Below are 19,314 nucleotides of genomic sequence, written 5' to 3'. Positions count from 1 at the left end.
GGAGCGTAGGCATTTCCAAGGCAAAGAAACTGTTGACACCTTTTCTAAAAAAAAAAAAAAGCAGTCGGACCTGCCGGCCCGACTTCCGTTTATGTAACTTAAAGAAACTCAGAAGGTTCCGCCTGAACAGGCATTTCCGTGACTCAGACCTCCCCCCTACCTTTCCTGGCTGCTTTCTGGAAAGATCAAGGCCAGGAAATGGGCGGGGGTGTGCAGCTCTCCCTTCACTTGAGAGACCCAGCCTGACCCTCTGCTGCCTCCATGCCTGGGAGGGGAGAGTGAATCTCTGCTCCAGCGGGACCTGAATCCCACTCTGGTGGGTCCCTTGGCTCAGGGGATCCGTGCTGGGCTGACCAAAGGCTCCTCCACGTGTGGAAAACACGGAAAGAAGCACAGCAACGTCTGAACGACTCAGAACACCCGGAGTACCGCCGGAGGAAATGGTCCATTCGCGCCCCGTGCACAGGGGAAAGGAAAAGAGAGCCTACCGAGAAAGAGAGGTCCCCTTCTGCTACCTTCTGAAATCCTTGTTTTCTTTCCCCGTGGGAGACTGTTGGCAAAAGAAGCCCCGGTTTTGTCCCCTCCCTGGGTGCATGTCCTCAGTGATGGGACTGCAGCCCGTCCTGTCACTAGAAGGGCAGGGTACCTCCCTCTGGCCCTTTGGTCGACAGGAAGTCACAAAAGAGAAGGTGTTCTGGTTCCCAGCCAAGGGCTCTGGAGGCCTTGCATGCTTCCTGTCTCTCAGAGATCTCTGGGCCTGCCTGCTGCAGGATGAGTCACCCAGCTGTCTCAGCTGAATCTCCAGATGTGCTAGGAAGCTGCATGGAGAGGAGTGAGGCGGCACATTGACTCAGGGCTGACACGGCAGCAAGCCCTGCAGAGCCCAGCTCAGAAGGGCAGAACCCTGCCACATCAGATCACGAGAAACACTGAGGGTTGTTGATGAAGGATGGTTCCTTACGCAGCAACAGCTGACTGACACACCCACTGCCTTTATTTTTCTGCCCGTCCTGGACCCACACAATGTCACCCAGCTGGGTAGCCACGTCTCTGGGTTATTCCCCCACTCTCTGCCTTCTGGGGCTCGGTGATAGGAAAGCATCCTCCCACTAAGGAAACTTTACAGACTGGGTAAAGTTTGGGTGTCCGCAGAGGCCGGGCTGGTGAGCCCTCTGCACTGAGGGGCAGCAGGGGGCTGCTGCTCAGTCCCCGGTTTTTTCCTGAAGATTTTCCTCCTTCTCTTTGAAACAACTGCTCTGTGAGATGGCGGATTGGCTTCCTGCAACGGCTTCCATTCAGTAACCTCCTAGGGTGGACTCACCTTTTCCTCCTGGAGCATTTCTTCAAGGATTAGCTCCTCATTTGGGTGAAGGGGAGCCTCAAATAACTTCTTGAGAAATGCTCTGTGCAGGGTCAACCTCCTGAGTCCTTCTGTGTCTGAAAACACCTTTACTTTGCCTGTAAACATTGGCTTGTTCTAGATGTCTAGGTGCAAAATTAACGTTCCTCACAAATGTAGAGGTGGTGTTCCTTTTCCCCCCAGCACCCAGAGTTACTGGTGAGGCGTCTGATGCCAAATGCATCCCCCCTGCACCCACCTTTTTTGGAAGCTCGTAGGATATTTCCATTATCCTTGATATTCTGCAATTTTGTGCTGCCGTCATGTGGGTCTTTTTGATCCGTTATGCTGGGCACTCAGAGGGCCCTTCTGGCCTGAAGGCTCACGTGCTGGGAAGTTGTCTCCTATTATTACTATTATTTTCCTATTTCTGTCCCTTTTTCTCTGTCTATATTTTTGGAGCTTCTATTGGACAGACATTGTAACCTCATGGATTGATTTTTTTTGGTTTCTTCTTTCATATTTTCTGCCTCTTTATTGTGCCATATTGTGGGAAATTTTCTTATACATAGACACGTGTGTAGACATAGAAATATATAAGTGCAGATAATAATTGTGTAATATTATATTATGTATAATTCATATCATACTTATATATAATATACATAATAATTTATATTATGTACAATATTTTTATATATAAATAAGTTTTGGCAACAATACATCAAATTTCTAAGAGTTCTAGTTTTCTAATTGGGTCTTGTTTTATTTATTCGTATTTTCTTTATTTAACAACTTAATTCACATGCCATGAAAGGCACCCATTTAAAGTAAATTCAAAGGCTTTTAGTATATTCCCAGAGTTATGCATCCATCGCCACAATTTTAGAACATTTTTTTCTCAAAAAATATCCTATAACCCTTAGCCATCACTCCGCATGCCTCCCTATTTTCTCCCCTGCTGCCCAACCCGAGGCAACCACTAATCTAGTTTCTGTGTCAGTGTCTTCCTGGCTCTCTCATCTGATTTCTTGAATCTGACTTCAGTGAATTAAGGACTTACAAGGGATAAGAGGTGATTAATTAGGCTGCTTCCTGCCACAGGAGACAACTATGGAAGAAAAAGGCAAATATATGTTGAAAATTAAAGGATAGAAAATGATATGTTTATAAATACCAACAAAAGAAAGTAGATTTGGCCACAGTAATATTTGGAAAAATAGAATTTAACGACTGAAGAGTTAACAAGGACAAAGAAGGATATTTCATGATAAAAAATATACTCCATTAAGAAATTATGAGTCATGAATTTTTCTGCACCTAACATCATAATCGTGAAATATTTTTATATGTTAAGATGCTTTTCATTGCAAGTAACAAAAACCACAACTCGAGCTGGCTTACATAATAAAGGGAATTGAAGGGAATTGCAGTGCTGACTCTGGAGAAGGCAGTACCCCAGAGGGAGGGGCCCGAGACCCGGGTCTGCCCCTCCTCTGACATCCGTGTGGCCTTGGGAAGATCGTATTCTCATCTCCATCCTTAGCTGTCTCACCTGTGAGGTGGAGACAATGATCTCTCCTTTCTGGGGCTGTTGGGAGGAGTAAATAATGAAACTTCACACATGTACTGATTGTGTGCTCACCAGGTGCCAGATGCTGTCTTCAGCACTTTATGTGTCTTGACTCTTGTAAATTCACATCAACCCTTTGAGGTAGGAACTGGTATTAGTCTCATCCTATGACTGTTGTCTCGGACCGCTGACTAGGAAGCAGTGGGGCTGGGATTCTGAGCAAGGCTGTCTGGCTTCAGACCCTGTGCTTTTTCAGAGCTTAATTAAAATACAGTTTCCTAAAAACAGTGTCATAGTTCTGAAAGGCCCACCAGTGAAGCTTTGATGGATCAACTAGATGTAAGGCCATGAACAGGATACAAAGGAAAACCCAGGAAGCAGGGAAGCAGAAAGAAACGTGTTATCCTTTCTCTCAATGATCCAGCCTCTGGCCAAGGAGAGGACTGGAGGCCGAGGACGGGAAGGGGACGGGATGGTTAATCTTAAGGAGGCCTGACTGTGAAACTCTTAAACTTTGAAAACTAAGGTTAGAGGCATCCTCAGGGCCAAGTACATAACAAATGTGGCACAAGGGTGTTGAGGACAATAAACCTAAGTTGAAGCTGTGGGCAGCCCTTTCTCCTTCTTACTGTCATAGTTGTAGCCATAAAGCCAATTCCACAGTAAGGTGGGTGATACTTAGAAAGGAACGTGCAAGGGGCTGTGAGTGAATGGTCAGCAGGAGACCTGGACTGACCTCGGCCTGCCTGAGAAATGACCTCAGGCATCTCCCTCTCATACTGTCCCCTAGAAAAAGCTAGATTTGCCTGGATGAGGGAGGACATCTAGGCTGAGTAAACAGAAAATGCAAAGACCCTAATGCGGGACTGTGTTTGACATAACTGAGGCACAGGGAGAAAGCCAGTGTGGCTGAAGCACCGTGAACCACAAGGTGTCAGGAGGTGACCCCTGAGAGGGACCAGGCCACGCCTGCTGGTCTTGTGGTTGAATGTCTCTCTTTATTGGGGTTTAACACATTCACCCTACGGCCGCAGGGTGCTGTAAGTCATGGTGAGCAAGTTAGCCCTGAGATCCCCCACCCAGCCACCCAAATGATGGATACAGGATTCCTGTTCTGGCACAGATGACTTCAGGGTCCCTTTATTAGGAGTGCCTCCAGAATTCTATGCAGTAGGCACTGAGGGGTAGCGACCTAGGAAATTCCTTTAAAAACTTCGTAGCGATAAGAATCACAGTAGTATTTGTATTTACTTGGCTGGATATAAGCTTTAAAAAAATAGCCGTTTTTCCTAAAGATGGTTTTATCTATTCACTCTTTCCAAAGACTGAGACATCCATCCTCACTGAAGACCATATATCTATTTTTAAGGTGGCCGAAAGGGGTTTGTGGAGTGGAAGTAAGAGTGGAAGTAAGTCCTCCACAGGGGTCGCCCCTGGGAGATCACACGGAGACTGGGCGCTCCCGCGGTGCGCATACCAACGTTGGGATAACTAGACCATACAGCTTGGCACCCGCCCCTTTGCGAAGGGCAGGCGAGTTCCCACAGAGCCCGGGCAGAGACCTAGTTCGCATGCGCCGGGGGCGGGGCTGATCCGGGGCGGGGCGGAGCCGGGGCGGGGCGAGGCGGAGCCGGGGCGGGGCGAGCGGCCGTTGCAGGGCGTGGGCGGCACTCGGGGGTCCTTGCTTAACCTCCGTCCGCTCTCCCAGAGCAGGTGTCTCCTCTTCGGGCAGGCCCGGCCCAGCCGGGAGTGACACCGCGGCCCTGGCGCAGCCGCCGCCGCCCTCGCGGGCGCAGACGTCCCCGGGACCGGCGAGCGGCGCCGCCCCCAACCGCCGACTGGGCAATGTTCGCGGCGTATCCGTGCCGCGGTCGCCGCCCGGGCGCCGGGCCCGCCTGTCCACCCCCGGGACCAGCCGCCTGTCTTCCGCGGCCCGCGAGGAGCTTCGGCGCCGCCTGCTGGGCCTCATCGAGGGCCACCGAGTGGTCATCTTCAGCAAGAGCTACTGTCCGCACAGTGCGCGGGTAGGCGGGCGGGGGCTTCCGGGCCCACTGGTCCGTCGCCTCCGCGGCCCCCCACCCCTGCCCGGGTCCGCTGGTCCGTGTCCGCCCGCTCCCCGGGCCTCGGGCCCGTCCGTTCCGCCCTCGCCCGCGGACCCGGTCCGGAAGGCTACACCGGCCCCGCCGTCCTCGGCTGGGACATGCGGTCCTGCCTTCAGCCTCCGGACGGGCCTGCGGGCGAGAGCCGCTGTCCTGCCCTGGCCGCGAGCCTGGTGGACGTGGGCGGGGGATCCGGAGGGAAAAGGTCTCACGGGTCCTGTCCTGGGAGGAGAGCAGCGGGGAGAGGCCGGCACTGGTCCCGTCCCGACCGCGTGCCCCTGGTGCTCTTGGCGCCTCAGCGGCAGTGTGGGCCGGACTGCACGCGGCCCCTCACTGCACCTGTGTTGTGAGTTTGAGCAGTGAGCCTCTGGAAGCCAGACCCATCTGTATGACGGCACCTTGCATATTTGAGCTGTACTTCACGTTACTGAGAGTCAAAATAATACGCGGAAGATGCACAAGCATAAACTGTTGGGATAGGTGCGTGAAATTATGATTTTCAGTCTTATTTTCAGATTTCCATTGACTTATACGTTGTTCAGGCAAACGTGTATCCCGCACGTGCACCTTCCAGTGTCTCTAGGAAGACCACACTCTGGCAGGAGCCTCCTGAGCCCCCTGGTTCATATACCACCCCCCGCCCCCCCCACCAGGGTGACCACTAGCCAGAATTCCTTGCTTTTCCTTACAGTTTTGCCGCCAAACATATGTATCATTAAACCGTACTTTGTGCCTTTGGGCTTGTTTTGGTACTTTATGTTAAGTAGAATCATGCATTTGTATTCTGCACTTTTTTCCTTCAACAGTTATGTTTTAGAGATTGATGCATGTTAGTACCCGTAACTGGGGTTTGTTAATTTTCATTACTGTACTCTTCCCTAGGATGACTCATAACCACAGTGTATCAGTTCTGCTGTTTCTAGTATTTTGCTCTTCAATACAACATGGTTATGCCTATTCTTGCCGTATGGCCCGGTGCACGTACACAAGACTCGCTATTTTAGAGCAGGCATTTTGAAGCTGAACGGCTGGCCCACAGAGGAAGCATGATTTCTTCCCTAACGAGGTGATACCAGAATGTTTTCCCACGTGGTCTTACCACTTGCCCTGCCACTGGCCGGGTATTAACAGTTCCCATTACTCTGCATCCTTGCCAGCAGTTGATGTATTTTATTATTGGATTCTGGCGTTTATGAGATGGTATTTCATTGTGGCTTTAGCTTTGCATTTCCCTGCTAACGCTGAACATCTTTTCATGTGTTCACGGGTCATTTGAGTTTCCTCTTCTGCCAAGCGTTCAGGTATTTTGCTTATTTCTCTGTTAGGTTGTTTTATTTATTTATTGTTACTGATTTGTAGGCGTTCTTTATGTATTTTGGATACTAGTCGTCTGGTGATATGTATTGGAAAATCACCCAGATTTGGCTTTTCTTTTTGCTCTCTTTCCGGGGTCTTTTGGTTAACTGAAGTTTGGAAGTTTAACATGGTTGACTATCACTCTTTTTCTTTTCTGGTTTGTGCTTTTTGTGTCTTATTTAAGAAACCTGTTTCTACTCTGAGGTCATAAAGGTACTCTCCTGCATTAGCTCCTGAAAGTTTTAGAGTGTGCTTTTCACACCCCGCTTCTTTAATTCCACCTGGACGTGAAGCTGAGGACGTGTGGGGATCCAGTTCTTTTTTTCCTTTATAACTTGTCAGTTGTCCCTGCTTCATGTTTTGGAGAGTCCATTCTTTCCACGGTGGTTTGAATGCTCACTCATCACCTATCAGGTTCTCACATATGTGTTGGTCTCTTTCTAGCCTCTGTCTTCTTTCTCTACGTATTTAAGAGTCCTTTGGAGCTTATAAAAGGGCCAAGCAGTCAGAACTGTGCCTGGCCACTGCTGTGTCACTGGGGCCTAGAGTAGTAGGAGGCAGGTAAGTGAGTTGAGTGAATAAACAGCCTTAGATTGTTCTGGTCAAACCTTTGCTGGCACAGAAAATCTTGGGACAGATGATTTTCTGTTCTGTGTGCGTCACCCCTTCCAACAACGTGGCCACTACTTTGAGTCCTGTTACATAATTGGACAGCTCTGTTTACTGGAGTTTTTAAACAATTGAGCCCAAATCTGTCTCCCTGAAGCATTTGCTCACTTTTGGAGGTGATTGTCGCTCCAGTGCACAGAATGTCTCCCTGAAACGTTTGCTCGCTTTTGGAGGTGATTGTCGCTCCAGCGCACAGAGTTAAGAGTCTGGCTTCTACTTGGATGGTAGATGTTTCAGTATTTTCCCTGAGTGTTTTTCTTTCCTGGCCAAGCTTTTCATGCGTTTATGTCATTTGTCTTTACATGTGACCCTTCACTAAATGGATTGTGCAGTAGTTTGACCATGAACCGCTTAAATGTGTCACCCAGACTGGACACCGTATTCCACATCCCTACCTGTGCAGAGTCAGGTAGAGAGGTTTGTTCCTTTATTGGGCCGCTAATGTCATTCAGCAAGTGTAACTGGGTGTTTAGTGTTTTGCGCTGCAGAAATGAATAAACTGTGGCCTTGCCTCCCAAGAACTCGTGGTCTAATGGAGCTGTAATCAGCCACTTCTCAGGTACCCAAAGAAACACGTGTGCGAGACAGGTGCTGTGGGAATGAGAGGCAAAAACAGCTGCTTCTGTGGGGATCAGAAAAATTAAGGACGTGATGTTTAAGCTGGTCCTTGAGGGATCAGGTGGATGTAGGCAAGGAATAGCATCTAGCTGAGGAGTTCCTATAAGCAAAGGTAGGAGATGAGGCCATGAAAATAGTGGGGCTGAACACCGGGTATATGAAAGGGAGTCAGGAGAGTAAAGTGGCAAATGGCCGAACTTCAGTTTCTCAGCAGTATTGATATCTAAAAATGCGTGGTAGTAAGTGTGGACTTCACGATGTCAGACTTGTGAGGAGTGAAAGGGTCTGACCTGTGACCTGGAATCTGGCAACAGTGTGAGGGTGGGCTGAACGTGCAGGCACCTGACCAGGCGGGAACTTCCTGTGAGCCACAGGCGAGACCATGGCCCAAAGGAAATAGTGAAAAACACGCCCTCATTTTTTAGCCCCTTCCCCACATTAACTGTAAGCCACGTTTTCCCCAACCCTTAATTCCTACATCTGTGGATTAAAATGTATACTTCCATTGGTTAGCTTTTTTGTTCTGTAGTAACATACAGGTAACGTAAGGTTTACCGTTGTAACCATTTTAAGTTCGGTGGCGTCAGGCACATGCACATCGCTGTGCAGCCATCACCCCCAGCCAACCACAGGACTTTTCTCATCTTCCCCAGCTGACACTCTGTCCCATTAAACTAACTCCCCATCCCTCCCCAGCCCCTGGCCCCACCATCTGCTTCCTGTCTTAGGAATCTGACGCCTCTAGGGACCTCATATAAACGGAATCGCACAGTATTTGTCGTTTTCTGACTGGCTATTGTAGTATGGGTCACAGCTCCCTTCCTTTTTGAGGCTGAGTACTATTCCGCTGTCTGTATAGACCATAGTTTCTTTATCCATTCATCCATCAGTGAACAATTGGGTCACTTCCACCTGTTGGCTACTGTGAATGTTGCTGCTGTGAACATGGGTGTACAGGTATCTGTTTGGGTCTCTTTGCAATTCTTTTGGGCTTATACCCAGAGGGGGAATTGCTGGCTCATATGGTATTTCTGTATAGTTTTAATTTTTTGAGGAATCACCATACTGTTTTCCATAGGGGCCATACTATTTTAAATTCCCACCAGCAGTGCACAAAGGTTCCGGTTTCTCCACATCCTGGCCAACACTTGTTATTTTCTGTTTTTTATACTGTTTTTGTTTTGATAATAGTTATCCTAATGGGTGTGAAGTGATATCTCATTGTGGTTTGATTTGCATTTCTCTAATGATTAATGATGTTGAATATCTTTTCACATGATTATTGACCATTTATTAACGGACAGTATCTCTTTTGGAGAACTGTCTATTCAAGTACTTGATCAATTTTTAAATTGGGGTTTTTCTTGTTTGTTTAGTTTTAGTTCTCTCTCTTTCTCTCTCTCTCTCTCTCTCCATATATATATATATATATATATTTTTTTTTTTTTTTTTTTTTGCGGTACGTGGGCCTCTCACTGCTGTGGCCTCTCCCATTGCGGGGCACAGGCTCTGGACTCGCAGGCTCAGCAGCCATGGCTCACAGGCCCAGCCGCTCCGTGGCATGCGGGATCCTCCCAGACCGGGGCACGAACCCATGTCCCCTGCATCAGCAGGTGGACTCTCAACCACTGCGCCACCAGGGAAGCCCCTAGTTCTCTATATATTTTATATGTTAATCCCTTATCAGATATGTGATTTGAAATATGTCTCCAATTCTGGAGTTGCCTCTTTACTCAGTTGATAGTGTCCTTTAATGCACAAAATTTTTAACTTTCATGAGGTCCAATTTCTCTGTTTTCTTTTGCTGCCTATTCCTTTGGTGTCATATGCAAAATACCACCAAATCCAATGCCATAGAGCTTTTGTCCTATGTTTTCTTCTAGGAGTTTTATAGTTTTAGCTCTTACATTTAAGTCTTTAATCCATTTTTAGTCGACTTTTATATATGGTGTTAGGTAAGGGTCCAACTTCATTCTTTTGCATATGGATATCCAGTTTTCTCAGCTCCGTTTATTGAAAAGATTGTATTTCCCCATTGAATGGTCTTGACACCATTGCCAAAAGTTATTTGACCTTATATGTGAGGCTTTATTTCTTGGCTGTGTATTTTCTTCTGCTGCTCTTCATGCCTGTCTTTATGCCAGTACTGCACTGTTTTGGTTACTGTAGCTTTGCAGCAATTTTTGAAATCAGGTAATGTGAGACCTCCAACTTTGTTCTTCTTTATCAAGAATTTTTCAGCTATTCAGGGCTCTTTTGAGATTCTATATGAATTTTAGGATGGATTTTTCTATTTCTGCAAAAATCACTGTTGGGATTTTGATAGAGATTAGATCACTTTGGGTGGGTAGTATTGAAACCTTAACAACATTAAGTCTTCTAATCTGTGAACATAGGATTTCTTTCCAGTTATTGGTATCTTCTTTAATTGTTTCAGCAGTGTGTTGTAGTTTTTAGTGCACAAGTCTTTGCCTCCTAATTAAGTTTATTCCTAAATGTTCTTCTTCATAATATTTTAAGTGGAATTAGTTTTTAAATTTCTTTTTTTGGATTATTCATTATTAGTATATAGAAAAATAGCTGATTTTTGTGTGTTGATTTTGTATCCTAAACTTTCCTAAATTTTTTATTAGTTATAACAGTATTTTGTACAATCTTTAGGAATTTATACATATAAGATCATTTTGTCAGTGAACAGAGATAATTTTATTTTTTTTTTCCAGTTTGGTTGCCCTTTATTACTTTTATTTTTTGCCTTATTTTTCTAGCTAGGACTTCCAGTACTATATTGAGTAGAAATGGCGGAAGTGGGCATCCTTGTCTTGTTTCTGATCTTAGTGGAAATGCTTTCAGTCTTTTTCCATCAAGTCTGACGTTAGCTGTAGTCTTTTTTATATGGCCTTTATTATGCTGAGGTAATTTCTTTCTATTCTTAGTCTTTTGAGTGTTTTTATCATGAAAGGGTGTTGAATTTTCTTAAACGCTTTTTCTGCATCCATTGAAATGATCATGTGGGTTTTTTTCTCTTCATTCTGTTAACGTGGTGTGTACTACATTAATCTATGTTTGTATGTTGAACCATCCTTGCATTCTAGGAATAAATCCCACTTGATCATAGTGTATAATAGTTTTAATACTCTGTTGAATTCCTATTGCTATTATTTATTTTGTGGAGGATTTTTCAGTCAATATTTATGAGGGATATTGGTCCATTGTTTTCTTGTGATGTTTTTGGCTTTGGTATCAGGGCAATGGTAGTCTCATAGAATGAATTTGGAAGTGTTCCCTCTTCAAATTTTTGGGAGAGTTTGAGGAGGATTGGTGTTCACTCTTCTTTATATGTTCAGTAGAATTCACCAGTGAAGCCATCTGGTCCTGGGCTTTTCTTCATTGGGAGGCTTTTGATTACTGATTGAGTCTCCTTACTAGTTACAGGTGTATTCACCTTTTCTACTTATTCATGATCCAGTCTTAGTAGGTTCCATGTTTCTAGGAATTTATCAGTTTTATCTAGGTTATCCAATTTCTTAGTGTTAGAGTGTTCAGAGTACTGTCTTGTAATATTTCTGTAGAAACAGTAGTAATGTTGCCTCTTTCATTTCTGATCTTAGTTGTTTAAGTCTTCTCTATTTTTTTCTTAGTCAATCTAGCTAAAGGTATGTCGATTTTGTAGATCTTTTCAAAGAACCAACTCTTGGTTTTGTTAATTTTCTATATTGTTTTTCTATGTTTTGTTTATCTCTGCTCTTATTTCCTCTCTTTTGCTAGCTTTGAGTTTAGTTTGTTCTTTTTCTGGTTAAGGTGTAAAGTTAGGTTGTTGATTTAAGGTCTTTCTTCTCTTTTAATGTAAACACCTACAGCTGTAAGTTTTTCTCTTATCACTACTTTCACTGCATCCCATAAGGTTTGGTATGTTGTGTTCTCATTTTCACTTGTCAAGATATTCTATGATTTCCCTTGTGACTTCTTCTTTGACTTATTGTTTAAGAGTGTGATGTTTAATTTCCACATATTTGCGAATTTTCTAGTTTTCCTTGTGTTCTGATTTCTAGTTTCATTCTACTGTGATAAGAAAAGATACTTTATATATTTTAATCTTTTTGTGAAGACTTCTTTTGTGACCTTGGCTCTGATGTATCATGGAGAATGTTCCATGTGTACTTGAGAAGAATGTGTATTCTACGCTTTTTGGGTGGAGTGTTATGTAATGTGTCTGTTAGGTCCAATTGGTCTATTGTGTTCTTTCAGCCCTCTGTTTCCTAACTGGTCTTCTATCTGGTTGTTCTATCCATTTTTGGAAGTGGAACATTAAAGTCTTCTACTATAATTTAGTTCTATCAGTTTCTTTCTTCAGTTTGGTTAGTGTTTGCTTCATATATTTAGAAGCTCTGAGGTTTGGTGGATATATTTTTATGATTGTTATGTCTTCTTGGTAAATTGACATACAATGTCCTTTTAACATATAATGTGCTTTTTGGACTTCCCTGGTGGTGCAGTGGTTAAGAATCTGCCTGCCAATGCAGGGGACATGGGTTTGATCCGTGGGCTGGGTAGATCCCACATGCTGTGGCGCAACTAAGCCCCTCTGCCACAACTCTCAAGCCTGTGCTCTAGAGCCCATGAGCCACAACTACTGAGCCCACGTGCCACGACTACTGAAGCCTGTGCAAGCTAGAGTTCGCATGCCTCAACTACTGAGCCTTCATGCTCTAGGGCCCATGTGCTACAACTACTGAGCCTGTGTGCTGCAACTACTGAGGTCCATGTGCCTAGAGCCCATGCTCTGCAACAAGAGAAGCCACCACAATGAGAAGCCCACGCACCACAATGAAGAGTAGCCCCTACTCACCGCAGCTAGAGAAAGCACGTGTGCAGCAACAAAGACCCAATGCAGCCCCAAAATATATATATAATAATAATAATAATAAACTCTATAATGTCCTTTTTAGTCTCTTATACCAGTTTTGGCATAAGGTCTATTTTGTTTTATATTAGTATAAACATTCCAGCTCTCTTTTGGTTACTATCTGCTTGGCAAGTGTTTTCCATCCTTTCAGTTTCAGCCTATGTGTGTCCTTAGCTCTAAAGTGAGTCTCTTCTAGACAGCATAATGTTGGATCCTGTCTTTTTGTCCATTCTGTCAGTCTATGTCTGTTGTTTGGGGAGTTTAATCCATTTACATTTAAAGTAATTATTGTTAGGGAAGGACTTGCTTTTGCCATTTTGGTATTTGTTTTCTGCATAGCTTGTAGTTTGGGACCCTCATTTCCTCTCTTACTGTCTTCGTTTATGTTCAGTTGATTTTTTGTAATGATACTTTTTGACTCTCTTCTTGTTTCCCTTGTGTGTATTTTGTAGATATTTTTGTGGTTACCATTGGAATTACGTATACCATCCTAAATATATAATCTATTTTAAACTGATAGCAGTTTAACTTCCATCACGTACAAAAACTTTACTCCTTTACGGTTCTGACCCCTCCCCTTTCATCCCTTCATGTTACGTCACAGATTACATCTTTATGTATTGTGTATCCATAGACTTACAGTTGTTTTCTGACTTACGTCTTTTAAATCCAATAGAAGAGTAAAAAATGTAATTATAAGCTAAAATTACAGTAATACTGGTCTGTATATGTTTACCTTTATGTGAGAACTTTGTATTTTCATATGGCTTTGCATTCCTGTCTAGCATGCTTTCATTTCAACTTGAAGGGCTGCCTATAGCATTTCTTGCCAGACAGGTCTAGTATTAATGTACTCCCTCAACTTTTGTTTATCTGAGAAAATCTTAGCTTCTCCCTCATTTTTGAAGGACTTTTTTTGTTTGTTTTTTGGCCAGATATAGAATTCTTGGTTGATAGTTGTTTTTTTTGTTTTTGGTTTTTTTCTTTCAGAACTTTAAATATATTGTCCAGCTCTCTCTGGCCTATGAGGTTTCTACTGAGAAATCCACTTACAACCTTAATGAGGATCACTTGTAGGTGACGAGCTGCTGTTCTCTTGCTACTTTCAAGATTCTCTCTTTGTCTTTGGTTTTTGACGTTTTGATTGTAATGCGTCTTGGTGTGAGTCTTTTTGTGTTTATCCTTCTTGGGGCTTCTTAAAATTTATTTTATTTATTTATTTATTTTTGGCTGCGTTGGGCCTTCATTGCTGTGCGTGGACTTTCTCTAGTTGCAGTGAGCAGGGGCTACTCTTGTTGTGGTGCACAGGCTTCTCACTGTGGTGGCTTCTCTTGTTGTGGAGCACGGGCTCTAGGCACTCGGGCTTCAGTAGTTGTGGGACGTGGGCTCAGTAGTTGTGGTTTGCAGGCTCAGTAGTTGTGGCACACGGGCTTAGTTGCTCCACGGCATGTGGGATCTTCCTGGACCAGGGATCAAACCTGTGTCCCTTGCATTGGCAGGTGGATTCTTAACCACGATGCGGCCAGGGAAGTCCCCTTCTTGGGTTTTTTTGAGCTTCTTGTATGTGTATATTCATGTCTTTCCTCAGATTTGGAGAGTTTGGGGGCATTATTTCTTCAAATAAGCTCTCTGCCCCATTTCTTCTTCTGTGGCTTCCATAACGTGTATATTGTGTAATGGTGTCCCTCAAGTCACTTCCTCCGTGTTCAGTTTTCTTCTTTCCTTCTCCTCCTCAGACCTAATCTTTTCCAAAGGCCTGTCCTGAAGTTTGGTGATTCTTTCTTCTCTCTGGTTGAGCCTGCTCTTGAATTCGTCTAGTGAATTTTATAATTCATTGATTGCCTTTGTCACCTTCAGAGTTTCTGTTTGGTTATTTTTATCTCTTTGCTGATATTTTCATTTTATTCATATATCATTTTCCTGATTTCCGTTAGCTCTTTGTGTTTTCCTCTTTGAGCATATTTAAGACGGTTGTTTTCAAGTCTTTGCCTAGTAAGAATGAAGTCTGTATGTGTTCAGGGACATTTTTGGAGATTCATCTTTTCCGTTTCTTTGTATGCATGTGATCTTTTCTTGAAACTTTGGCATTATAAATACGGCCACCTCTCCCAGTCTTCACAGACTGGCTCCGAGTTAGGGCAGACCTGCCCTCACCAGTGCAGCGTGGAGGCCTAAGCACTTCAGAGGCCTTTTCTGGACACCTTCCCTGGGTCTGTACGTGTGCTTTTCACTCAGTCTCAGTGAGGCTTCACCGAGACCAGTCCTGCAGGCAGCCCTCACGTGGGGGCGAGGGCCTCCCTGCTCTCTCCACGTTGTGAGAGCGACGGGGGCCCGGCTGCTGCTCCCCTCTTACTGTGCGGAGCAGCACTGGGGAGATGGAAAGCACCACGGAATGCTCGCTCTTCACTGGGCACCCCGGTTGCTGTGGTCTCTGGCCGGCCCCCAGAGCTCCGTTGAGCTATCTTACTGTGACATCGCTTAGCTCCTTGGATTTAGATTGCAATTTTCCGTCAAATTTGGGATGTTTCTGTGTCTCTCTTCAAATGTTTCTTCTGCCCTTTTCTTTCTGTCTCTTACTGGTTCTCACACCACGCATACACTGTGCTTAATGCGGTCCCGTATTTCTCTAAGCTTCTGTCCTTTTTCTGTATCTCTTCTCTTTGTGGCTGAGGCTGCATGATCTCCACTGATCTGTCCTCAGCTTTGCTGATTCTGCCAGTTCAAGTCTGGTGTTGAGATACTATAGTGGAATTTGGTTTTAGTTATGGTACTCTCCCATAACTTCCAGTTGGTTCCTTTATATGATTTCTGTCTCCTTATTGATATTTTCTGCTGGATGAGACATTAGCATCATGCCTTCCTTCATATCTCCTGCAGCACGCTTTTCTCTGGTTCCCTGAATGTAGGTACAGTGGCTGCTCTGCTGGTTCATCATGCCATCTGGGACCTCTCAGGCAGGTTCTCTCGCTGCTTTTCTTCCTGTGTGTGGATCCACTTTCCTGTTTCTTTGTATGTCTGGTAATGTTTTTTGTTGAAACCAGGACATTTTAGGTAATGCATGATAGCAGCTCCAGATACCGGACCCCTCCTTCTCTGTGGCTGTTTTTGCTTGTTTATTTCTTTGTAGTGCGGTGGCTGGATTATTGGGGGAAGTTTGTTTCCACCTGAAGATGGAGCCTCCCATGCTCCTCAGAGGTGCAGCCCTGGGTCTACGCAGCCACCCTGGGATAACAGGGGTTTAGCAGGGCTCTCGCTGCGCGTCTGTGTTATATTTTCTGACCCTGTCAGTGTCATGCCAGGTGTTAGGCTCCACTAATTGCAGGTTAGTTGCTCTGCTGTTTTTTGACAATGCCCTGGTGTGTAAATTGTTCCCTTTGCTGATCTAATTAAATCTGGGCCCCTTTGCAGCTGTAGTTTTTGAGACAAGTTTGCAGTGTGTTCCGACCCTAGAAGGGTTGTTGTTCGATATGTCCTTCCCTGGCTCTCTGGTTAACCAGCTGGCTACAGAGGATGGAGCTACCAGCCTACCCTTAACTGCTCACCACTGAAATCTCCATTGTTTCAGTTGCACCTTTAGACGTGAACTTCCCCACAGTGTGTTTCAAATGAAGTCCGTTCCTTTGGGTAGAGTTTCGGAGCTCTCTGATCTTGTGGTTTACCTCTTGCCCTGAGCAGAGTCTCTGAGCCCTTGCTCCAGAGCTGGGGTGGGGACAGCGTCCCCTTGTCTTGGAGGGACAACCTGCTTTATGAGCAGCTCTGGTGAGGCGGTGGCCTCTCCCAGCCTGGAGCCTTGCCCCACCAGTGGGCTGGGGCCAGGCGGATCAGGGCCCCGGCGTTTTTGCCTGGGATAGAAACTTGGATTTATTAGTAGGGGTGGTTGAGGAAGGGAGCTTTTCCCGTGTTGCTGGCCACGCTCCCTGGGAATATAGCCTCTGCCACTCACAGCTGTGGGGAGATTGGGAAATGGTGGTGGCCTGACCCTTCTGGTGGCTGGGATCTCAGGGAACAGGCAGCCCCGTTCCCTTGGCCACGTTCACCTGAAGTGGAGCTTCCATCATGCTGACGGGGGCAGAGGAGGGAAGGCGCAGGTCACGGCTCAGGTGCCTCAGACTCTCCCGCTCTTACTGACATCTAGTAGATTTTCTTCAATAAATGTTTCCTTATTTGCTGTGTGCCCTCAATTTCGAGATGGCTCTTTTTAAACAAGTTCCACCCGTTGTGGACGTCTGCCAGGGAGCAGGTCTGCCAGGTTCCTCACGCCTCCATCCTGGAATTGGAGCCCCTGGGCTTTACCTTGAGGGCTGAGGGCGTTGAAGGGTTGGAGCCCTGCTGAAAGCTGACCTCATCAGCTGCAGCTTAGAGAACCCCTAGGAGAGAGCTGAGAAGCCCCCGTGGTAGGTATCACTGGCAGAGGACAGCCACTGTGGGGAAGTGGAAAGGTGACCTAGCTCCACGTAGAGGACTGTCGAGACTTAGTAATTAACTGGTGGATGAGGAGTTAGTGAGGGGAGGGAGGCACTGCAGGACAGGGAAGCACTGCAGTGACTCACAGTCCGCGCTCTGCAGAGTTCTCAAAACGCAGATCAGCAGCCAGGGCCTGCGTCCGCATGTCTGACTCCTAGCGATGCCCGCGCTGCTGGTGCCCCGTTTGGGTAGCAAGGACCTAGGGTTTTGTGTTCAAGCAACTGGCGAATGGCGACAGGGTGGAATTGTCCATTTCCTTGTCTGTTTCCCCCGCTGGAGGGCAGGAATGGTGTCTTTCTCATTGTTGTATCTTGAGTATGTAGAACAATGGGTGACCTCTATAGTAGGTGTGTGATGGTTGAGTGTTTGTTGAATGGCTTAATGACTGTCGACAGATAACGCAAAGAGGAACAGTGATGTGGGAACAGATGAATTTTATTTGGGGCATGCTGCACGTGAGGTGCCTGTGGTCAGCCAGGTGGAGAAATATTGCTTGTCCTGAGTTCAGAAAGGGGATTTGGGCAAAAGTTACTGATTTGGAAATCGAGAATGCAGATTGTAAAGGAAGGAAAGAGGTGGGGTGAGGTTTTCCTGGGAAGATGCATAGAGGAGAGGGGAGAACATAGACCAGAGCTTTATGTCGCTGAAGAACATCTGCTGTGAACACCCCTTGTCACTGTGCCCATATTTCATAGCTCTGTCTAATCTTCGTGAGAGTAAACCTTAGGTGCATTTTTGTTGCAGGTTAAAGAACTCTTTTCTTCCCTGGGAGTTGACTGCAATATCTTGGAACTTGATCAAGTTGGTAAGTAGAATGATTAGTACACATTGTTGTTTGTAATAAAGGTCAACGAGATTGACTTCTTTCCGTTTGCCTCATTCAATTCCACTTACTCCTGTCTCTTTCGGTTAGATGAGCTGGTTTCATCTACGTTCAACCCCGCAGAGAATGAACCTGTATATGAAAATAATTTGTGTAGATTTTTTTTGTTTATGTTTTTTGCATTTGTGGGGGGGAGGGACTAGAAGGAAGATGTATAAGCCGGTAAGCTGGAAGTCCTTCAGGCATCTCAGATGTGTCTGCCAACTTTCTAGCACAGTACATTAAGCTGTGATAAATGAGGTGAATCTGCCCGTTTCCTGAGTGTATCACCCCTGAGGGGCAACGCGTCAGCTTTATGCTTTTGAATTCCTGTCATCTGTGCACTTTACGCGTGCATGTGTTTTGCAGGAGTGGGAGACGTCATGGTGAACAGAAACCTGATCTGAGCCTTCATGACTTCACCCTCCTTTTAGCCAGGTCACTTTAATAAGGGAAGTGTTCTAGAGTCTCTGAAACTTTTCTAACGCGTATCCCGAGTGGGGCGCCTGGAGTACTTATGGCCCAGTTCTGCTTTCAGGGAATATGATCGTAAAGCGTTTTCAAATGTAGTTGCAGGAGGTGTTTTCTGAGTTACCACTGTTAAGGCGGATTGTGCTTTACGTTTGCTCTTTAGAGAGGATTCTTATCTGTCTCTGCCCACTCACTGGATCATAAATCAAATTCTAATCTAGAAGTGTTTATTTTAGAAGGAGTCAGTAGACTGGTCTTGATTCTTTAAGGCTCCTTCTGGACACCTGAGTGTTTTCCCCTGTCGACTCATCATTTATAAAGTTGTATGGCGTGCTGACCTCTGTGGGTGTGCAGACGTGGGTGTCTGAGTGTCCTAACACTGCAGCTCAGCTCACAGAGGCTTAGAACCTTTGCAGTGCTTTACATATTTAATCTTTTATTCCTTAGATGATGGGGCCAGTGTTCAAGAGGTGCTGTCGGAGATCACTAATCAGAGGACCGTGCCCAATATCTTTGTGAATAAGGTGCACGTGGGCGGATGTGACCGAACTTTCCAGGTAATGATAGTATCGTGTGTTCTGGAATGCTGTTTGTTGAAATTTTGTCTTAAAAAAAATATTTAAAAGGGGGAGGAGATGGTTTTTAGAAGTCGATTCATTTGTGTCTTTTGGAGCTTGTAAAATCAAAAGCCGGTAGGATGGTTATCAGATAATCTTGACTGCTTTAATGGAAATTAGCTTTTCTACGAATTCAAACTTCAGAAGCTGAGATGGAGGAGGTTTTGAGTGAGGTTGCAGGACAGACAGGTCAGCGGCGCTGCTCTCTTCCTCCTGATGGGACAGAAACAAGGCCTCTTCCCTCCTCAAGGTTTAGTGAAATGAGCTCAACACTAACCTTCTGGTCCAGGGTGCATAGAACGCCTACCAAGGCTGCTGACCCTGCGAGCTTCGCAAAGCT

The 19,314-nt window shown here is 45.4% G+C and overlaps 1 protein-coding gene across 1 annotated transcript in view; it reads left to right on the top strand.

Annotated features, from left to right (window-relative positions):
• Positions 1–19,314, top strand: part of TXNRD3 (thioredoxin reductase 3) — a 45,980-nt gene that overhangs the window by 468 nt on the left and 26,198 nt on the right. The window contains exons 2-4 of the mRNA XM_060307884.1: positions 4,522–4,936; positions 17,769–17,829; positions 18,805–18,914. Of these exons, the coding sequence (XP_060163867.1) occupies positions 4,522–4,936; positions 17,769–17,829; positions 18,805–18,914 (586 nt within the window). The remainder of the gene's footprint in view (positions 1–4,521; positions 4,937–17,768; positions 17,830–18,804; positions 18,915–19,314) is intronic.

The sequence above is a fragment of the Globicephala melas genome, chromosome 11 (genome assembly GCF_963455315.2).
Source record: "Globicephala melas chromosome 11, mGloMel1.2, whole genome shotgun sequence".
In the NCBI taxonomy this organism is placed as follows: domain Eukaryota; kingdom Metazoa; phylum Chordata; class Mammalia; order Artiodactyla; family Delphinidae; genus Globicephala; species Globicephala melas.
This window is presented reverse-complemented; position numbering and strand designations above follow the sequence as displayed.